At 20.0% G+C, this 20,612-nt stretch overlaps 2 protein-coding genes across 11 annotated transcripts; one reads left to right on the top strand and one right to left on the bottom strand.

Annotated features, from left to right (window-relative positions):
* Window positions 1-6,723: 6,723 nt before the first annotated feature.
* On the bottom strand, window positions 6,724-9,284 carry Dcps (Decapping enzyme, scavenger). 2 transcript variants are annotated; one of them, XM_012486061.3, is made up of 5 exons: window positions 9,148-9,284; window positions 8,449-8,839; window positions 8,226-8,371; window positions 7,699-8,035; window positions 6,724-7,471 (listed from the first exon to the last, which is right to left on the bottom strand). In XM_012486061.3, the coding sequence occupies exons 2-5, from the start codon at window positions 8,801-8,803 to the stop codon at window positions 7,293-7,295; spliced, it is 1,017 nt and encodes a 338-aa protein (XP_012341515.1). In that variant the 5' UTR covers window positions 8,804-8,839; window positions 9,148-9,284; the 3' UTR covers window positions 6,724-7,292. The 2 variants fall into 2 exon arrangements, with proteins under 2 accessions (XP_012341515.1, XP_003693320.1); XM_003693272.4 differs by having other exon boundaries at window positions 9,144-9,243.
* Window positions 9,209-19,956, top strand: UGP (UDP-glucose pyrophosphorylase). Of its 9 annotated transcripts, none has more exons than XM_086906293.1 (11): window positions 12,712-13,099; window positions 16,874-17,090; window positions 17,165-17,373; window positions 17,863-18,045; window positions 18,171-18,376; window positions 18,461-18,536; window positions 18,628-18,774; window positions 18,849-18,987; window positions 19,054-19,191; window positions 19,344-19,510; window positions 19,594-19,956. In XM_086906293.1, exons 2-11 carry the CDS (start codon window positions 17,027-17,029, stop codon window positions 19,804-19,806), a joined length of 1,542 nt encoding a protein of 513 aa, XP_086762419.1. In that variant the 5' UTR covers window positions 12,712-13,099; window positions 16,874-17,026; the 3' UTR covers window positions 19,807-19,956. The 9 variants fall into 9 exon arrangements, with proteins under 9 accessions (XP_086762426.1, XP_086762427.1, XP_086762419.1 ...); XM_086906299.1 differs by having other exon boundaries at window positions 12,818-13,099; window positions 16,727-17,090; XM_086906297.1 differs by having other exon boundaries at window positions 12,867-13,099; window positions 16,953-17,090.
* Window positions 19,957-20,612: the final 656 nt, after the last annotated feature.

Here is a 20,612-nt window from a genome sequence, read left to right as displayed (position 1 = left end):
GATCTCAATGATGAAGATATGATTTTTATGTATTCTTTAAATCCGCTAGAAAGCCAGTACCTTCTTGCTTCAATGAACATTATTTAACGACTGGTTGATATCATAAAAGTCATTCTTCCATGATTGTATATAAAGCACTGTCATGACAATTTATTAATAACATAGTGGATCATGACCAACTAGTCAAGTGGATTTCTAAGCACAAATATTTATTAGATATCTAATATTCATTTAATATTTTTGTCTTTGAAAAAGCAATAACAATTGCTTTTTTTTTTTTTCTCTCTCTCTCTCTCTCTCTCTCTCTCTCTTCATATATTAAATTTGAAAAGTTCATATAATATTTTCACTAAATTATTGAGTTCATTAATTAATTTCATTTCTTGGATGATCCACGTACTAATTGCTAAATATTAATGCACAATGCATATGTTACGGGTACTTTTCAATTTACACGATAATTGTATTTAAAGCGCAATTGTCTTATTTAAATATTTATATAAATTGTTTTAAAAATTACGAATTATTTATGATTTAATATTGATTTACAAAATGAATATTATGTTATAAAAAATATGGATAAAAATAATTTTTGCTTAAAAAATTAAAAGCATATCAATACAAAAGTCGTGTAACTCTGAGAAAACCTTTGTTTCATTTGTTATTTTAATATATATAAAAACAGTGCTAATTTTTTTTCGTCTTTAAATTTATGTAAACAATTGAAGGATTTATAATACAAATGATCCTTGTTTGTTGAATTTCAATCATAAAGGTCACTTTATGATTTGTTTAAATATAGTTCGTCTGTAATAATTATAGATAATATCAATAGCAATTATGTAATAATATGTTTTGTTAATGAAAACTTAAGTCTATTGAACAAAAATTAAAGATATTAGAATATTTTTTTATTTTTCTAAAAAAAAAAAAAAGATAAGAACAGAAAGATCGTTTTTATTATAAACCTTTTAATTTTTAAAATTTTATAATTCACTGATGTTGACAATTAAACTTATATTAAATAGAGGGATAATATGTTTACTTTAAAATATTAATGCTCTTTATGAATCATATTAGATTTATAAAGAGAATGATACAGTTTATGATCATATGCATAAAACTTCCAAGATATTCCCTCAGTAATTATCATTTAACTAATATGGAAATTTATTTTATGTTTAAGATTTTTTTTAGTTAAGATCAATCAGACTTGTGTCTATGTCAACTTGTATCATTATGTGCATAAGCCTTTATAATGTAACAAAACAGTGTAAATAATTACTTAAAATAGACTAAACGCAAAAAAAAATTTACAAAAATTGTATGGGCACTTGCGTAGCATAGTCAAAACATTATATGAAGTTTATTAATTTATTTTAAGTGAAAACTTGTTCTTTTAACTCATTTATGATTATGATTTTTCGTATTAATTAATTTTTTCTATGAAACAGACAAATTTTTTTTCATGAAATTGAGAAAAAAAGTCAAATTAAAATTTACTACTATAAAAATTTATTATTATTTTGTAATAGCAGCAAAAACGAATTAAAAATATTGTCTTCTATCAAATAAACTAAATATTACAAGTAAATAACTTATAAATTACTTAAAATTGATATTTTAACTGGAATAAATTTATCTACAATAGAATGTTATTCTATCTATATAAAAAAAATATATAACAGGTTTATATAAAACAGATAAAAAAGATGCTGAATTTGATGTTATCATCTTTTTATGTAATACATGATATGTGTGATTGAATGTAACACATTATATAAAAAAAGAAATAGAATAATATTTCAAATATAAAACATAAATGAGTTAATTTGATAAGAAAAACGTAAAATGTGTTGTACGACAAATAGAAATATTTTTTAAAAAGCGAGTATTCTTTTTTTTTTTCTTTCTCTCTATCTCTTTCTCTCTTTCTTTTTCAAGATATCGCATTATCAAGTGCATGTTAAGTACCTGATCAGGAAGTGCTGTAACGATTGCGATTAATATACTTATTATGGATTTAATTTCACTATAAGGCTGGTTTCGTAAATATATTCTTATTATTTAATTCATTCATATTGTTTGTATTATGTTAATGTGATAAATTTTATGAGCAAGTACACACGCACATGACTTGACACATAACATTCATATGCATGCTGTACTGTATATGTTCATTTAATTTTCATAGCATATACACGTACATTTAATTCTTTGGAAACCAAAATTTGAGATTAATTATTTATGCATTACATGTAGTATAAATTTTATGAAGGGTGCTTTTTATATAACCCAGTGTGACTGCATAATAATTATATTTAACAATTTTTAAGAAATCGTGTTTAATATATATTTTATAGTAAAACTTTGACGACAATAAGAATATATTGTTTTTGTTATGGATTTAAGTGTTTCAAAGGAAGAATAAAATATGATAAATTTATTACAGATATTAAAATAATTAATGTAAAAAAAATACTTCTTTTTTAGTAATGTAAAAAATAAATTCACTTGAAATAGATTCATATATATTGAATTAAATTTATAGTAAAATGTTGCATTGTGATTAATAATTATATTTTGCAACATTATTTTGAAATATATATATATACAGAATGGTTCAAATAAAATGTTACAATTTGTTTTCTCAGAAATCAATAAAAATATTGATTTAATTTTTTTAAGATTTAATTTTTTCTAAAACCTTTAAATTTGGAGCTTTCTTCTACCATTTAAATAAAAAAAAAAAAAAATCAATAAAATTTTCTTTGATTTCTGAGAAAATAAGTTTTAAAATTTTATTTAAACTACTCTGTATAATAAAACAAAAATAGATAATCATTTTTTTTTAGTATATAATCATAACTAAAAACTATATGAAATAATGAATAATTATTTATCAATAATAAAGATATAATTTATATAATGATATAATGATATAATTTAATAAAACAAGATAATATTTTAAGAACCATATCATGAATTTCTAATGCTATTATGTATATTTTTTTTGTAATTTCTGATTAATTACTATTTGAGTAATTTTCATTAATATTTTTAAATATGTTATATTTCTAATTAAATTTTAACTAAATTAGAAAAAAAATTGAATTGTTTACTTTCATCTAGATATCTTTAAGTGCGTTAAAATGATAGAATTGAGTTTATGGAGTTCATTCATTCATGTTTAATGGTTAAAATTTTTTTGATAAAAATATAACAAAAAGTATTTGTTTCATTATGTTTATAAAATTTTATAAATAAATGATTATAAAAAGCGAAATGCTAAATGTTTATAATAATCCTTTGGAAAACATACATATACAGAATCATGTAATGTACTTGTATATGCATCTGATATATATTAATACTCTGTTTCTATGGTATTATGCAATTTTTATAAATCAAAATAATAAATTTGTAAAAATAAAATATTATTAAAATAGAATCATTTAAATGATTATAAAATATTTTTCTTTTAACTCAACATATTTGATAAGAAAGAAATAGAAATTAAAGAAATTTATTATTTTAAATAGTTTTATTAAGATTTTTAATTTATAAAATTAAAATTATTATCTTCTCATAAGGAAATGAACACGTAAAACTATAATATTACAAAGATATTTATTATTGTGAAAAAATGAAAAAAAATGAAGATGAAAAAATTATTAAAAAATGTATTTTATTAAAAATAATGTGCGTCATGATTATGTAAGTGATATTAAAAAAAAAAAATAGGTTTTTTTGAAAATAATTTTGTGAAACATTAAATTTAAAACATGCACCATTATTTTTTATAATTATATTAACATTGCAAACATATATTCAAAATACTTCTTTAAATTGTATTTTTCTGATAGACTATATATAGACTATATATAGACTATATATTGATAAATAATTTTTTTTTAATAGAAATAAATGTACAAATATTCATTGTATTAATTGTTAAAAAATTAGAAATAATGTAGTTAATCTTTTTTCTTTCATTTTAAATAATTTTATATATTTTTTATAACGTCTTTCTTTTTCTTTATTATGTTTTCGATGCATTCGTTTTTTTTTCTTAATTTAGCATTAAGATAATTTTAAAAATTAATGGTATATATTTTTAAAAAATATATATCTATATATATCTACAAAAAAGTGGCTATAATTTTGATCTCGTAATGTAATGACAATGCACGCAAATGCCCTTTTCTTCTTATGCATTCATATTAAAGAGAAAAAAAAATAGAAAAGAAAAAAACTTTTAACATTCTTCGTCATCTTTCGATTTTCGATTGTTTAAATCATTTCAGTTTAAAATAGACAATGATCCATATTATTAAAATTCGTCTAGTCTGTATGAATGTGCGTAGTTCATTAATAATCAAGTGGAATATTTTTATTTAAATGAATTTTATAAAATATATTTCTTCGAATTTTTCTGTCACTCGCATAAAAGATATTAAAATGAAACTATCTTGCTCAAAAAAGACGAAAATCTTTAAAACAGAAATTTAATTTTTGCGTAATTTCTATATGTGACAAATCTTACGTGTACATAAGTACATGTGTTAAGTACTTATATGGTTGTTTACTTTTTTTTATTCGTGTATCTTTTTATAATTATATATTCCGATTATTACGGAAGTAAATTTTCCTATATTTTTATGTCAACAACTCAACTTTTTTTTTTCTTTTAATAAAAAATATACATCATTTTTATAAAATTTCACATTGCTTTCCAAAATGTAGAAAATTATTTTTTTCAAATGAGTTTTTAAATAGTTTTTTATTATCATGATTTCCAAATTATTAAAAAAAAATTTTTTTAAATTTGATTCATTTCACTTTTAATCATTGTGCTTATTAATATTTTACATTCTTCTTGAACATTAATGGAATGATTAAATAATTTATTAGGAAAAATTTCATTTTACTCTTAATTGCAGCACAGTGAATTACAATTTGAATATTCGCATATTTAAAAACTCAAATGTTTCATAATATTTTCATACGTAATAAATATGATATTTTAGTATGCATAAAAAATACTATTAATCTTGTTACATTTTTTGTAAATAATTCTATATTTTCCTTTATGCTACATAAAATTTAAAAGAAAGAAGGAAAAAAAATAGGTACTTCTTGGTATTGGTACTTAATGACTTTTCATTGTGTACCGACATTTATACGATAGAAATATTTATTAAAATAAATATTGTAAAATGACACGTGTATAATTTATATATTATAATTAATATGATTAAATTTTCACGTGTACATATAAATCATCGTTATTTCATAAATTTTCTACCTCACCTGTTGTTTTGTAAGAAAACAAAAAATAATTAATGTTAGTAAAAATTGTAATTGAACTGTTATTTAAATGCTTTCAACGTGATCAAAAATATTGAGACAGAATATTTCCGTAAATGTTATTCTTCTTAATTACAATAGTTGTTCTTTTCGCATTAATAAAAATAAGAAAATTTATAAAATTATTCTTTTATTCCATATTATCTCTGCAAAGAAATTATTTAATTTTTTAATGTATTAAATTGAATTTTCAACATGAGTAATTGTATTTTTTTTTGTTGAAATTAATTATTGAAATAATTAGAAACATTCATAAATTAAAATATTTCAATATATAATAATATATATAAAAATATATTTATAATATTTTAATTTATGAATGTTTCTAATGATTTCAATCTCATGACTTTTAGTTTCTATTATTTATAATTGATTTAATAAAATTATAAATATGTTTTTAAAACAATCTCCTTTTACTAAAATTTTGGCTTACTAAATATTTTGATCTAAATAAATTATATGCATAATAAAAACAAAGAAAAAAAAGATCATTATTATATGAATCGCAAAATCGATAACTATGCAATAAGAAAATTAAATATTTTAAAAATTCTGTCTATTCTTTTATTTCTTTTTCTAAGTATTCATATATTTTTAAAAATATGTAAGTATAAATATTAATAAATTATTTTAATAATTAATAAATAACCAAATTTTGTTTTTATTTTTTTTCTAATTCATTTATATTAAATTATTTGTCTGAATTTATGAGAAAAAATATTGAAATACTCAAATATTCAAATACTTTTCCGAATTATTTTAAAAATAATTATAACTTTTATAACTTTTTATATAATATAACTTTATTCTATGTGCTAAAACAGAAAATAGAATGTATGAAAATTTATTAATAATTTCAATAATAAATAAACATTCTTTTTGTAATTTGCAAAATTTTCAAAGACATTGAATTTATGATTTTTAAATTAACTTAAAAAACTTTTCCCATTAATAAGAGAATAAAAATTAATATTATTGTAAAAATAATAAGAATAAAAATTTTTATTAATAAATTATATATACATATTATATATATATTATGTATATTATATATACATATGTATGATAAATATTTCTATTTTTTTTTTTATTTTTATTTTGTTGTATGATAACAATATTATGATTTTATGTTTCATTATTTAATTAAAATAAAAAAATATTTTCCAATTTATAATATTTCAAATATATATATATACATATATATATATATATGAAAAAATACTATATTATTCGCATTTAATATAAGTATGTAAATAATTTTTATTTCCGTAATAATGCTCTATGAATGTTATTGTCAGTAATTTTGTTATTAATTAAATATTTAATATTAAAAAAATATTAAAAATTTTACAGTTTTTTCAGAGAAAAAATATTTATTTTTTATTATATGTAATAAGAATTTATTGTAGTTACACATACTTGTTCATCTTTATACACACATATACATGCACAAATAAATATTAAAAACTTATAAATAAAGGTATATATTTATAATAAAGGTTTTATATAATATTTTATATAAATGTAAATAATTTTTTATTCAATATATATATATATATATATATATATTTACATTTTTTAAGGATTTTCTTATATTTGTATATTTAATACATTTACAAAATAAATTTTTTAATATTAAAAAAAAAAGAAATAATATATCATGTTTAATTTTTAACAATTCATTTTTGCATATTATAAAAAGTTATTTACATTTATAATAAAGAATAAATTATATAGAACATTTATTAATTACAAAAAATATTAAATTTGAATTTGTATTCACTTGAAATCATAAAATTTTAACAATTGCAAATACTGATATCCATTCTATTATATTTCTAAAATATTAATTAATATTTTTCAATATTTTATAGCATATAACACAGTTCATTTTAATTTTAATACATGATTTTTTTTGTTTTTTAATCTTCTGTATTTTTAGATTTTACTTCATTTATAATTCCTTCTTTTAAAAATTTGATATACAAAGGATCTTGTTCAGCAACAACATATGAAAGTATAGCTTTCATATAATAATCTGACATTAATTCAATGTTTCTTATAACAGTAGAAAGAAGATGTGCTTTTTCCACATATATACCTATGAAAAAAATTTAATCAATTAATTAAATTTGCTTTTAAAATTCTAATTTAAATTTGTAAGATAATTATACAAATTTCAAAGAAATTCAAAATTTCTCTTTGTAATATTTATATAATATTATATTATCATAAAATAAATATTTCATACTAATTTATAAATTATTTCATATTTTAATTCAAAGAATAAATAATTCATAAAAATTAAAAAATAAATCTTAAACTTACCTGGAGTTTCAAACATAAGATATGCAAAATGAACATGGAGATAATAATAGGATGGTTGATAATGTAAATATATTCTAAGTTGAGAAGCAGATATATTAAACTTTTTAGCAATTGCTGCAGTTCCAGCTTCTCTTATATTTTTTAATAAAGGAAGATGAAATGCATTTAATTCTCTTATGGATCGAATTTTTTGAAATGGAAGTGCTATTAATTTTAGTGTATTTGGTTGTCCATCCCATTTCAAATCATTTACTATTACAAATCCAGTTTTCTCATCTTTATCCTCGTATACAATTTTATCTTGTTCTGCCTTATGTTCCAAAATATTATATATCCACTAGAAAAAAATAAAAATTTAATCCTTTAACTTCATAAAAATAATCTCCAAATTAAATTTGTATTAAATATCAGATTATTAATAATATTATAAATTGAAAACTTTAGATTATATATAATTATAATTTTAATATATTAAATAAATTTTTATCATCTTAATTAAAAATATTCTATATTTTTTACAAACGTACTTCTACAGAAAAGCTGCTTGATTCTATGTATGGAAGAGTAATTTTTTGATAAAGTTCATAAGTTTCATCTATAATATGAAGTTCTTTCCTTTGAAATTTTTCGATATGTTTTTCTGTTGCAGGATGTATTATTGTTGCATTTATACCTTAAAAAATATAAAAATTTTCTACAATGAAAAATAAAGAAAAAATATAATTAGGTTATAAATTTACTGCAATATACCATTAAATTTTTTAAGTGGAAAACATTCATAATTTCCATATATATCATTATTATAAAGTTTATGAAAAACTGTATCCTTATTAAACAATTCTGTTATTGATTGTTCATCGTCTGAAAAATTTTGTTTTTCTAATATGATAACAGCAGAATCTTCGAATCCTTTAAAAACACCTTCTATACATATCTGTTTTCTCATGCAATTATTTTGTAATATTCTTTTTATATTGAATATAGATGAGCAGAATTCTGTTTCATGTATACTATTGACATTTTTGGATGTATTTTCTATTTGTATTTTAACTTTTTTCGTTGGTGGACATTCATCCGCACTATTGTTAGAAGATATTTCCGCCATTATTGATGATGTTCTTTCAAACAATTCTCACTGTGACTTATAAAATTATAAATTTAAATAAAAAATATTATAAATAACAATTTTGGAACTATTCTTCTTTTTATTAAATTATATAACTATTTAATTTATACTATCATTTAATTAAGCAATATTCTTAGATTATAAATAAAAAAATGAAAATTATCTAATTTTTGTTTATTCAGAATGTTTGAATGCATTATTGTTTATATTTATTATATATCTTACAAGAATAATTGTTTATTGTAATTATGTTTAATTCATATGTAGATTTAATTCGCCAATATATATATATATATATATATATATATTTATGATATACCTACGGGATCCACAGATTGAGTACACTGTTATATATGTATACATATGTAGATTATAGATATAAACGAGATCTAAACACGGTGGCGAAGATCCAAAGCAGAAACTTTATCTTTTGGTAACCTTCGCAAGATTACTAAAGACGAATATTAGAAACGAACTACTACGTGAGCTAAGAGGTTAATAACGATGCTACAAGTAGATGATAGAAAGGTAAAACATCTATTCATTTCCTTTCCCTTTCATTTTATCCTTAAATATTAATTCATACTAAAAAATCATAGATTTTTGTTGCAATTTAATCTTAATATTTTTATTTCTTCCATTGTGTATAAGTACTTTCAGATTATGCGTAATAAATAATATATTTTTGGTATTTTTATTTGTAAAAAATTATTTTTATATATTGAGGTTATGTATTTTTTTAATCATTATGAATTATTATTATTTATGTGATTCAATTATTTTTTACATTTTTTATGTAACATTGCAATGGAATTACATTATTTTTTAAATTTCAAATTTATTACGATTTTCTTTGTATTATGAATAAAATAAAATCTAAATTATTTAAATCGTAATATCGTCAGAATTGTAAATATAAATGCAAATTAATAGAAATTAATAATTTATTTATAAATATATTTCTCTTATAAAATAGAATATATAATTATCTATAATTATCATGAGTTATATCATAACGAAATCTAAAATTAAAAGCTAAATACATAATTTCAATATTGTGCAAAATAATTTATATTCATTATGATTATTTAATAAATTTAAAATATAATTAAACATTATAAAAACATTATAAAAATTATACAAATATTTTTATTATATTGAAATAAAATATATCAAATATAGTTCTTATACTCTTCATAACATTATACAATTCGTAAGATATAGGAATAAAAACGTTATTAAAAATAAAAATTTCTAAAAAATAAAAATTAAAAAGATAAAATTTTAAGAAAATTTTCTTCAATATCAATTTATAAATTTTGATAAAATCACCAATTGCCAGATCCCTTCCTTTCTCCCTTTCGCCTCCCCCTTTCAAGATCAGTTATTTCTTTAACATATAATATGTACTAATATTATATTTAAATATATATTATTAAGTGATATGTATTACATATATGTTAAATTACTAATAAATTTGAAAAATTTAATGAATAAAAAAATATTTTTTGTTCTAAAATTTTAATATTTATATTATTATTTATATTATTTATTTAAAAAAAAACAAATATGAAAGAAAATAAATTATATATATATATATATATATATATATATATATATATATATATATATATATATGTATATATATACATATTTTCAAAATAAGAAATCATTTCAAAATGCAAAATAAAAATCAAAAATATAATTTTTCAATTGATTTTCATTTTTTATTCGAATTAGATAATATTTAAATTTCATCAAACAAAATCTATTTTCTAACAAATTTGAAATTAATTTATATCGTTAATTGATAAAATAATTGATATCTATAAGAAAAAATCATTATTAAAATTAAATTATTAAAAAATAATTAAAATATTTATAAAATTAAATTATTACTAAATATTGTTTTTAATAATTCAAGGAATGAGATTATTTTCCTAGTTTTATTACATATAAAATACTTTTTCTGTTATGGATATATGATAGAACATTATTTCTCCTTATACGTTTATTACGCAAGATTATGTGGGATAGTCTGCGGTTATGCTTTATTAGATTGCAGAAGATGCGAGGCTTACTTTTGTAAACATGTGTGATATATACAATATTTCGTTTTATACGTATGAATTATTATACATTATGTTTAGTTTAATATTATCGGCAACAAGCAATAATACTTGCAAAACAATCGATTTTAAATGTTCAACTGTTTATTATAGGAATACCTTTATTATATATATAAAAAGAATATTGCGTTAAATATCATCATCAAATTTAAAAAACACAAGTTTATGAAATCTTAATTCGAAATAAGAATATCCAATATAAATATTATTAATAATTGCAAGATTATCGATTCTTTTAATTAAATTTTATTATTTTATTTTATTATTCTTTACATAAAAATTTTAGAACATAAAAAATCATAGAACAACAAATAAATATGTTTTATAATATTTACAAAATATTCTAATTTATATGAAACATTATAATATGTATATTTTTGTGTTGACTATATATCATTAGATACGATTCAAAACGCTTTTAGATAATCTTCAATCTTATTCAAAGACAATTAAATCAATTCGAATTGTTCAAAATAATAACAAAAAGATTTGAATATACATTTTTGAGTATATATAAAAGATTGAGTGTCTTCAAAATAATAACAAAAAGATTTGAGTATATATTTATTTTTTATTCTAAATATCAATAATCTTTAATTTATTCATCGTAATTCTTGTTGGAAAATTTGAATGTCAAATTATCGCATCATATCATTAATGGAAGATCTAGAAGTCAAGATTTATCTCGTTGTTTGATAACCTTTTTATTTTATCACTTTTATTAATCATTTTATTGATAATGCAGACTGTATCAATTTATTTATTTTTTACGTAGATATATATTTTCAACCTTTCAATAATATTTCTATGATGAAAAAATTTTTTAAATTTTAAAAATATTGATAGAATAATTATTTCTTATTTTTTAATTTAATTTATTTTTATTTTTTAATCGAATATTTGTAATTATTAATTTTAAATCAAAGAATATGTATACTATAATATGCAATCATAATCGTTATTAAAGTATAAAAAAAGTATATACAAAATTAAAATTTTGGTAAAAATTAGAATTTTTATAAATTTAAAATTTTTTGAAATTATTTAATAATTATTGTATCAAAAATATAGCTTCAACAAATCAGCAAGAATTCAAATTAAAAAATTTTATATATATAACTACTGTATTATATAATATACAATCATGAAAATTCAAATTGATACATTACTTGGCAAATCTCATATACGTATGTACATAATTTATTACATATTCATATACATTATATTCATTATCATAGACATTTTAATATTGTCTTTTAACAATATTTATACATATAATAGAATTAACACAAACATATGTATTTAAATTATTATTATAGTACATATTCTATATTCTTTTTTTCAATTTTTTTTTCAATTTAAAATTTTTTAATTTTAATAATATATAAATATCGTTATGTATATACTAAATATAATAATAACTAAATTGATAAAAAGAAGTTCAAATTTCAACAAATCGTTGATATAAAACTGAATCAAATCATTCAATTGCTAGTTAATTTTAACGTTTACATTGTAATTGGTTACGCGTATTTTTCGTGTTTATTATTTTCTATATTTTATAACAATATAATATTAAGAAAGAAATTCGAATGACATTTTACTGAAATGAAAAACAACATGTAGTTAAATAAATTTTGAGGCTAATGATGTTACGTGACCTTGTGAAATATAACTAATCACGAATCGGCCGATAATGAAACGATCATAGCGCCAAAGTTGTACAGTACGTCGGTTAATAGCGTTATGTTAAAAATTATAACTGAAGAACTTGATGATACAAATATACATTTTAATTTTTTTTTTTATTTTTTTCTTTATCATCGTGTATACGAATGTGATATTTAAACGATTCACTTTTTAGAAGTGACAATGATAGGTAACTTCGATGATACGCCGTTGATTTATACCATAGTGACACATCCACGCTTGTTGAAGATACATTAACTCGCGCGCTCGTATCGCGTTCAGTTGGTTTCGTTCATTCGAGAGTTTGAGGATCTTGAAAGCTTAGTGTCGGTTGGACGTGAATTTAAACAATCACTCGCATGCTGTGAGTGACAAGAGTGAAAATTAATATTCGCGCGCACACTCGCTCTTTTTAGAGCTTTGAGAAAGATATATACGAATGGAATACTTGTTGAATGTAAGTGATCGTATATGTGGAGAAAAAAGATAGCCTATTGTTTTCCATGGTTGTTAAAATTTTATTAAAAAATTTTTTTTGAAATCGATGGTAAATTTCTTAGAATATATAATCATTTATTTATTATAAATACGTTTATTATTTATTATAAATACGATGATAGAATTAATTCACATAATTTATATAGAACATTTTACTAGAAAATAATTGCGATTGTTTGCGTCCAATGAAATTTGGTCGCGCGAACTATTTGATTGACACAATCTATACTAATTTAAATCTTGCATTTGTTCTCTTGTAAACATTGAAATTTTCATTCTACTATCATCCAAGCGGTGAACATTGAAATTGAAAACATTAGATAACATTTAGATCGAACTCAATTGATAATAATCGAATAAATCAACCGTTTAAGATTCATTCGTTGATAAAAACTTACGATTCGAATCGTTATCTAAAACGCTTTATCATATAATATATTTTTTATTTAGTTGTAAAATTTAATAAATAAACAGTAATGCAATACAATTATTGTCCATATTACATCATATATCGTATGTTTGCCATAGTCATGTTGTTAAAAAAGATTACGAATACAAGAATTTGCTTGTCATAATCTTTACAAACTAAATTGTAATCATATATCCATCTTTTTCTATCCTTTTTTTTAAATAGAATAAATTTCTTTCATATAAATTCAAAAGAATCATGAACAAAAATTAATATTATTTGCTTTTGATATTTCATAATGTTTGCATAAATTTCTATTATTTATTTTTTTATTAATAACTTAAATTTATCAATTTGAACATTTTTATTTATAATTCTATATTATATTATTATATATATGTGAATAAAATATTTATGAATATTTGACTGATTTTGATATAATTTTTTAATATATTATACTTGTATAATATCTTTTTAAACTTATCATCTAATACTTTTTTAATTTTGTTTTTAATATATATATATAATATAGTATTATACATTTAAGAATGATATTCAAGATTTATTTTTATATTTTATTTAAATATGCATATCATAGTTTTAATAAATATAATTGATCTCAAAATTCAGTCTTTTAAATACTTCATTTTTAGTTTTTACTTAATTTTTCATCATGCATTCTATTTTGTTCTTAAACAATTAAATCATTGCAGAATAAAACAATAAATATCAAAAATTAATATTCTGTTGTTTTTTTTTTACCAATATACAATTTTTTTATAAAATATTCGAATATTCAATATGTACACATAATTTTGAGACCAACTGTAATTTTGTGAAAAAAATAAAATTCTACCTAAATAAATATTTTAAATTTGTTATAATTTTCATATAATAAGAAACTCAAAAGCAAATCAAGCATAATTAGGTTCATTCATCATTGTAATGTAAAAATTAAGTAAATATTTCGAAATATTTTATAAAATTATATTTTATTAATATTAAATTCGAATAAATAAAATAATATAAATACAAATTCTATGGAAATTCCTTCATTTTTTGTTTATAAAAAAGATGATAGTTGTTACTTTATTAAAATCACGAAGATATAGACAATATCTTGTTTGTCTATGTATTATATAATATTTTCAGTTTTATAGATATATTGTTGAACTTAGTTATTTTGAATCAAATATGAATTCAACCAATTACATTTCCTTGGTTTGATTCTATTGCGATAGGGAAATAATTCGTTTAATAAAGAATGAATCGATTTTTGTGCAACTATAGATCGCTTGTTGAAATTACATTCTATCTTTTTTAATCTTTAATTATAAAATCATAAGACGTATAATATAAAGACGTATAAGACTAACAAGAAAGCATTTAAAAAAAGAAAAATGAATTGTTATAAATTATAATTATAATTGTTATAAATATTAAATTCAGTATCACTTATAGAACCCGGTTTTATCCAGACGATGAGATCGATAAAATCATAAAATTGAAATATTTAAAATGAAATAAAATCTGAAACCATTTAATAATGAAATTTTTTTAATAAATTCTATTTTCAATTTTTCTTCTTATTTTATTAATAGTAAAATTATCAAATTTCATCCTAATTTCGTCTCGTTTTTACCTCAGTTTTTACCTTATTTCAATAATACATCAAATAAAAATATTCAATTTTCATACAATTTTAAACTAATTCAATTTCTTCTTATTTATCAAATTTATGAATGTTATTTTTAACTATGAATATGAGTAACATTATATAACTATATAAGTATAACTACTATATATATAATTATATAAGTATATGCACGATACAATAAAGTTCGCAGATTCATTGTGAAAATAAATATGTAATTATTTCATTGCTGAATTTCATTGTAATCACTTTCAAGCTACATCTTTTAAAGGACTAATGTATCGATGTCTTATCTGTTTTTCGAAACAATTTTTAAAAATTTAAAAATTGTTTTGTACTATATCTTTCACGACTGCTATCATTTTATTTTTTTATTTCACTTCTTCATATTTCTTTTACTTTTGAGAAAAAAATAATTGAAGGTTAACTGAAAATCTACTATATTTACTTCTAGCACTATATATAGCAACTATTTCTTTTTATAACTTTTTATAAAAATTTTCTCATTAATATTAATATGCATTAAAAATAATTAAGATATTAGCACTGATTATTCCATAAAATTATTCTTAAAAACTCTTAAAATTACATTGAAGAATGAACAAAACATTAATGCATATTTTCCAAAGGAAATATTTTAAAAATGGCTACGATGGCTATCTAGTAATAAAATATGCAATAATTTTACAAAGAGTTTGTGAATTTTAATATTAGATCTCTTATGAAATTATGATTATTTCAAATTGTCTATAAAAAAATGTAAAAAATATATTTTCAAACAAAATGAGAAAGATTATATGATAATTTTCATCAAATAATTTTGTCTAGGAAGATCTATTAAAATCTGTTAAAATCAATATATAATTTGAATTGATTTTGAAATTAAGTTCAATTTTTTTAACTTAAATAGTTTTCCTTCAAAATGAAGAGAATATTTATTTGTAATTCAAGATGGTAGCCTCGATTATTTGTATTTCCATTACGATAAGTGATTATACTAAAAACTGATAATATTAATGATTAATGATTTTACAAAATGTACATAATGCATTTTACATGAATTTTTACTAAAATTATTCATTCATTCGTAAATGTAGACACGATATTATTAATAGGATTCATATTTTTAGTATCGTTCTCGAGATTAACAATTGTTAAAACTATGCAATAATAATAAACAGTAAATATATATAAATAATCGTGAATTTTTTTTTAATTCTAATTTTTTTTACATTTTTTATCAGGAAAACGCCGGCTAATAATAATGCAAAGATCTTAGCATTTTTGAAATGACATTATGAAATTATGACGTTAAGTTTTCTATCTTAATTTAAATATTATTCAACTTTTTGAAATTTTTTGATATTATTTTATATGGAATATTTTCTTTATTAAAAAAAACTAAGTAAATATTATATAAAGAGAAATGATTTTTTAAATTTCATAAGAATTTCATATAATAGAATGAAATATAAAAAATTATTTATTTGATTAATATTAACGAATTTAGATTTATTTTATAGACATAAAAAAAACTAATTTTTATTTGTTTTTATAAAAAAAAAGATGATCAAACAAAAAACAATAATCATTGATAATAATAAATGTCACTAAGAAACAGGTATCGATTCAACCCGATAGTATTCTCTTAATTAAGAATAATTTAATAGAAACCAGGAAAATAATATCTTCTTTCTCCACGACTGTTTAACAACTTATTCCTTTCTAATAAATAATTAACAACAAGAGAAAAAAGAGACAGTAAATAAATAAATAAATAAATAAATAAATAAATAAAAAGTGTAAAACCATTATAATACGTCATGCACGATTTCTCAAAATTGGATGGTGACGATGGCAGCCTCAAGCGGTTTATGAAGAGAAAAGGTATTTATTATTTTGTCGTTTACCATCTTGGTGAATAAATCCGTAGGCACGCGGTCATCAACGCAGTCCCTCAGATACGCAGGCATTCCGCGAAAGGACTAAGAGAGATGCCCTAAACGAGCTTCAGCATGAATTAGAGAAACTTGAGGCAACCGCAACAGGGGATATCAAGGAGGAGATTCATCGACAATTCGATGGCTTTACTCATCTCTTTCGACGATTTCTCCAAGAAGAAGGACCTTCGTTGGAATGGGATCGTATACAAAAATTGCCTGATGATGCGGTAAATAAATGCTCTTTCAAATTATAATTGCAATATCTTTTTTATTAATATTAAGATTCTTTTTTATTTTAAATAGGATATTTAAGAATATTTTTAAGAAACAAGGATATTTTATATTTATTTTCTTCAATAAATATAAAAAATATTTTTCTTTGATATTTTTCTATCTTATCTTGTATATTATCGATCATCAATTGTCGATAATACTTATAGGATAGGGATAAAAACGAATATTAAAGAATTAATGTGCTAATAAATTGATATATTGATTAAAGATTGAAATTGACATTTTTATTATTTGATATATTATTTTTTTAATTATATAAGAAAAAAATAAATTATATATCAAGATGTATCTCGTTCAATTATGATCGAGAATTTAATCTTCCATGATCCAATGATTAATGATGAAATTTAAAAAAAGAAAAATTTAAAAAAAGAAAATTTAAAAAAAGAAATTGTAAAGTTAATGAGGCTTGATATTTTTAGATAAGAGATTATAATTCCTTGCCGACTCCAGAAGGAGAAGAAGTGAAAACTCTTTTAAGCAAGTTAATCGTTATAAAACTAAATGGTGGCTTAGGAACTAGTATGGGATGTCATGGTCCAAAATCTGTAATAGCAGTACGCAATGGGCTTACGTTCCTTGATCTGACAGTACAACAAATTGAGGTAAAAAATATATATATATATATATATATATATATAACCATTATGATTATAGAAATAAAAAAAAATGTTTAAAATTCAAATCACGAGAAATTTATTTTATTACTTATTATTTCTTATGGACACAGTATTTAAACAAAACTTATAATGCTAATGTTCCGCTCATTTTGATGAATTCTTTCAATACGGATGATGATACACAACGAATTATCAGAAAATACAAGGGAATAGATGTTAATATTCAAACATTTAATCAAAGTTGCTATCCTCGTATCAATAGAGATTCTTTACTTCCAACTGCAAAACACTGTGATATTGCGGATGATATTGAAGCGTAAGATTAATATCAAATAATTTCAAATATTTACTAAATATCCAAATTTATTTATATAAATACTTATAAATATTATATTTATAGATGGTATCCTCCTGGTCATGGAGATTTTTACGAAAGTTTCCGAAATTCAGGTTTATTAAAAAAATTTATAAAAGAGGTAAAAAATTTTTAATTTTTTCAATTTCTTACGTATAAAAAATTATATATTATCATTTATATTTTATAATAAATATTCTTCTTGAATATAGGGACGTGAATATTGTTTTATTTCAAATATTGATAATTTAGGTGCTACTGTAGATTTCAAAATTTTGAAATTATTATTAGATAAACGTGAAGCTTCACCTCTTGAATTTGTTATGGAAGTTACTGATAAAACCCGAGCTGATGTTAAGGTAGTAAAATTTTCTTTTATAAATTAAAATATTCAAATTTATGAAATAGAATTTATCTTTACATATTTTTCTAGGGTGGTACATTAATTAAATATGAAGATAAACTACGTTTACTTGAAATTGCTCAAGTTCCAAAGGATCATGTAGATGATTTTAAATCAGTAAAAACATTCAAGTTTTTTAACACAAATAATTTATGGATAAAACTTAGCGGTACTCTTTTTTTTTCTTAATTATAAAATTCATAATTATAATATGTATTTTTTATTTTCTTTTTAGCTATTGAAAGGGTACTTGAAAAGAATTCTTTGAACATGGAAATTATTGTCAATAATAAGACTTTTTCGAATGGTTCAAATATCATTCAATTAGAAACAGCTGTTGGAGCAGCTATGAAATCATTTGAAGGAAGCATTGGTAAAAATCCAGCATATATTTTGTATTTTGTGAATTTTAAAATTTTTTAATTAAAATTTTAATTATCTATTAATCTTTTATTATAATTTATTATAATAATTATTTATTTAATTATTATTTATTATTACATATTTGTATAAATCTATAAATAGGTATAAATGTTCCTCGAAGTAGATTTTTACCAGTGAAAAAAACTTCAGATTTAATGCTTGTTATGAGCAATTTATATACTCTTCGCAATGGTTCATTAGTAATGAGTCCTCAACGAATGTTCCCTACTACACCTCTTATAAAATTAGGTGATAATCATTTTGCAAAGGTTATTATTTTATTCATAATTTCTATGAAAATTTTAAATTTAAAATTTTTTTATAATAATAATTAATATGATTTTTCTTATAGGTCAAAGAATTTCTTACTAGATTTCCAGCCATTCCAGATCTTTTGGAATTAGACCATTTAACGGTATCTGGTGATGTTACTTTTGGAAAAGGTGTAACTCTTAAAGGAACTGTTATAATTATTGCAAATCATGGAGAGCGTATTGATCTTCCATCAGGCACAATTTTAGAAAATAAAATAGTCTCTGGGAATTTGCGTATATTGAATCATTAAACAATGAAAAAAAAAATTTTATCTATTGCACAGTATAAAAATCAAGAAAAAAATATAGTATATATTCATTTAACATTACAAATAAAATATGTACAAAATTTATAATTTGTGCATAATTATTTAAAAACAATAATAAAGAGTTTATAAATATATTGTTTCATTTTTACTTTTATTTTATTTTAAATATATTATATTAAATTATATTTAATTATATTAAAATATTTGTAATATTTTTCTATTTATTATTATTTTTCTAATTCTTTAAAATATTAATATCTTATTAATATCTTTCATATCTTTTATTTTATTCTTTTATACAAAAATATAAAAATTTTAATCGCAATAGAAGTTAAGTTGTATATGAAGAAAACACATATAACTAAAATTTAAAATAATTCATTTAAGAAAAAAAGATTCAAATGTGTGTGTGTGCGTGCGCGCGCATATATATATTATGTTATCAATATATATATTATTTTTGATGTCAAAATGCAAGCTAGTAGTTACGATGTATAATTTTGGCGCTAATGATATTAAATCTATTGCATGGAATATACATATAAAAAATCCTATAATTTACAAAGTATTCTAATATCAAAGCTTGAAATATACAAAATGTTTCATACTTATGAAACTATGTTTATTTCTTATTACTCTCATATTTTGGACGGCAGGCTTGAATGTGATACACTTAGTTCAAAGTTAGTTTACCGCTTAAATAGATTTTAAAAAGTAGTGGGGATAACACAGATAATATAAGTTTAATTTTAACTAGACACTACTATATTTTCAGGTAGTATTGCTTT

The sequence above is a fragment of the Apis florea genome, unplaced genomic scaffold (assembly GCF_048593485.1).
Source record: "Apis florea isolate Af1SG1 unplaced genomic scaffold, ASM4859348v1 contig_2492_pilon, whole genome shotgun sequence".
NCBI lineage: Eukaryota > Metazoa > Arthropoda > Insecta > Hymenoptera > Apidae > Apis > Apis florea.
This window is presented reverse-complemented; position numbering and strand designations above follow the sequence as displayed.

Bases quoted from the DNA above. Each gene is read 5' to 3' on its own strand.
- Dcps (XM_012486061.3), bottom strand. From the start codon at position 8,803: ATGGCGGAAATATCTTCTAACAATAGTGCGGATGAATGTCCACCAACG. The intron at 8,036-8,225 runs GTACGTTTGTAA...ATTTTTTTCTAG, and splicing joins CAAGCAGCTTTTCTGTAGAA to TGGATATATAATATTTTGGA. The intron at 7,472-7,698 runs GTAAGTTTAAGA...TTTTTTTCATAG, and splicing joins TCTTATGTTTGAAACTCCAG to GTATATATGTGGAAAAAGCA.
- UGP (XM_086906293.1), top strand. From the start codon at position 17,027: ATGCACGATTTCTCAAAATTGGATGGTGACGATGGCAGCCTCAAGCGG. The intron at 18,775-18,848 runs GTAGTAAAATTT...ATATTTTTCTAG, and splicing joins AAACCCGAGCTGATGTTAAG to GGTGGTACATTAATTAAATA. The intron at 18,988-19,053 runs GTACTCTTTTTT...TTTTCTTTTTAG, and splicing joins TTTATGGATAAAACTTAGCG to CTATTGAAAGGGTACTTGAA.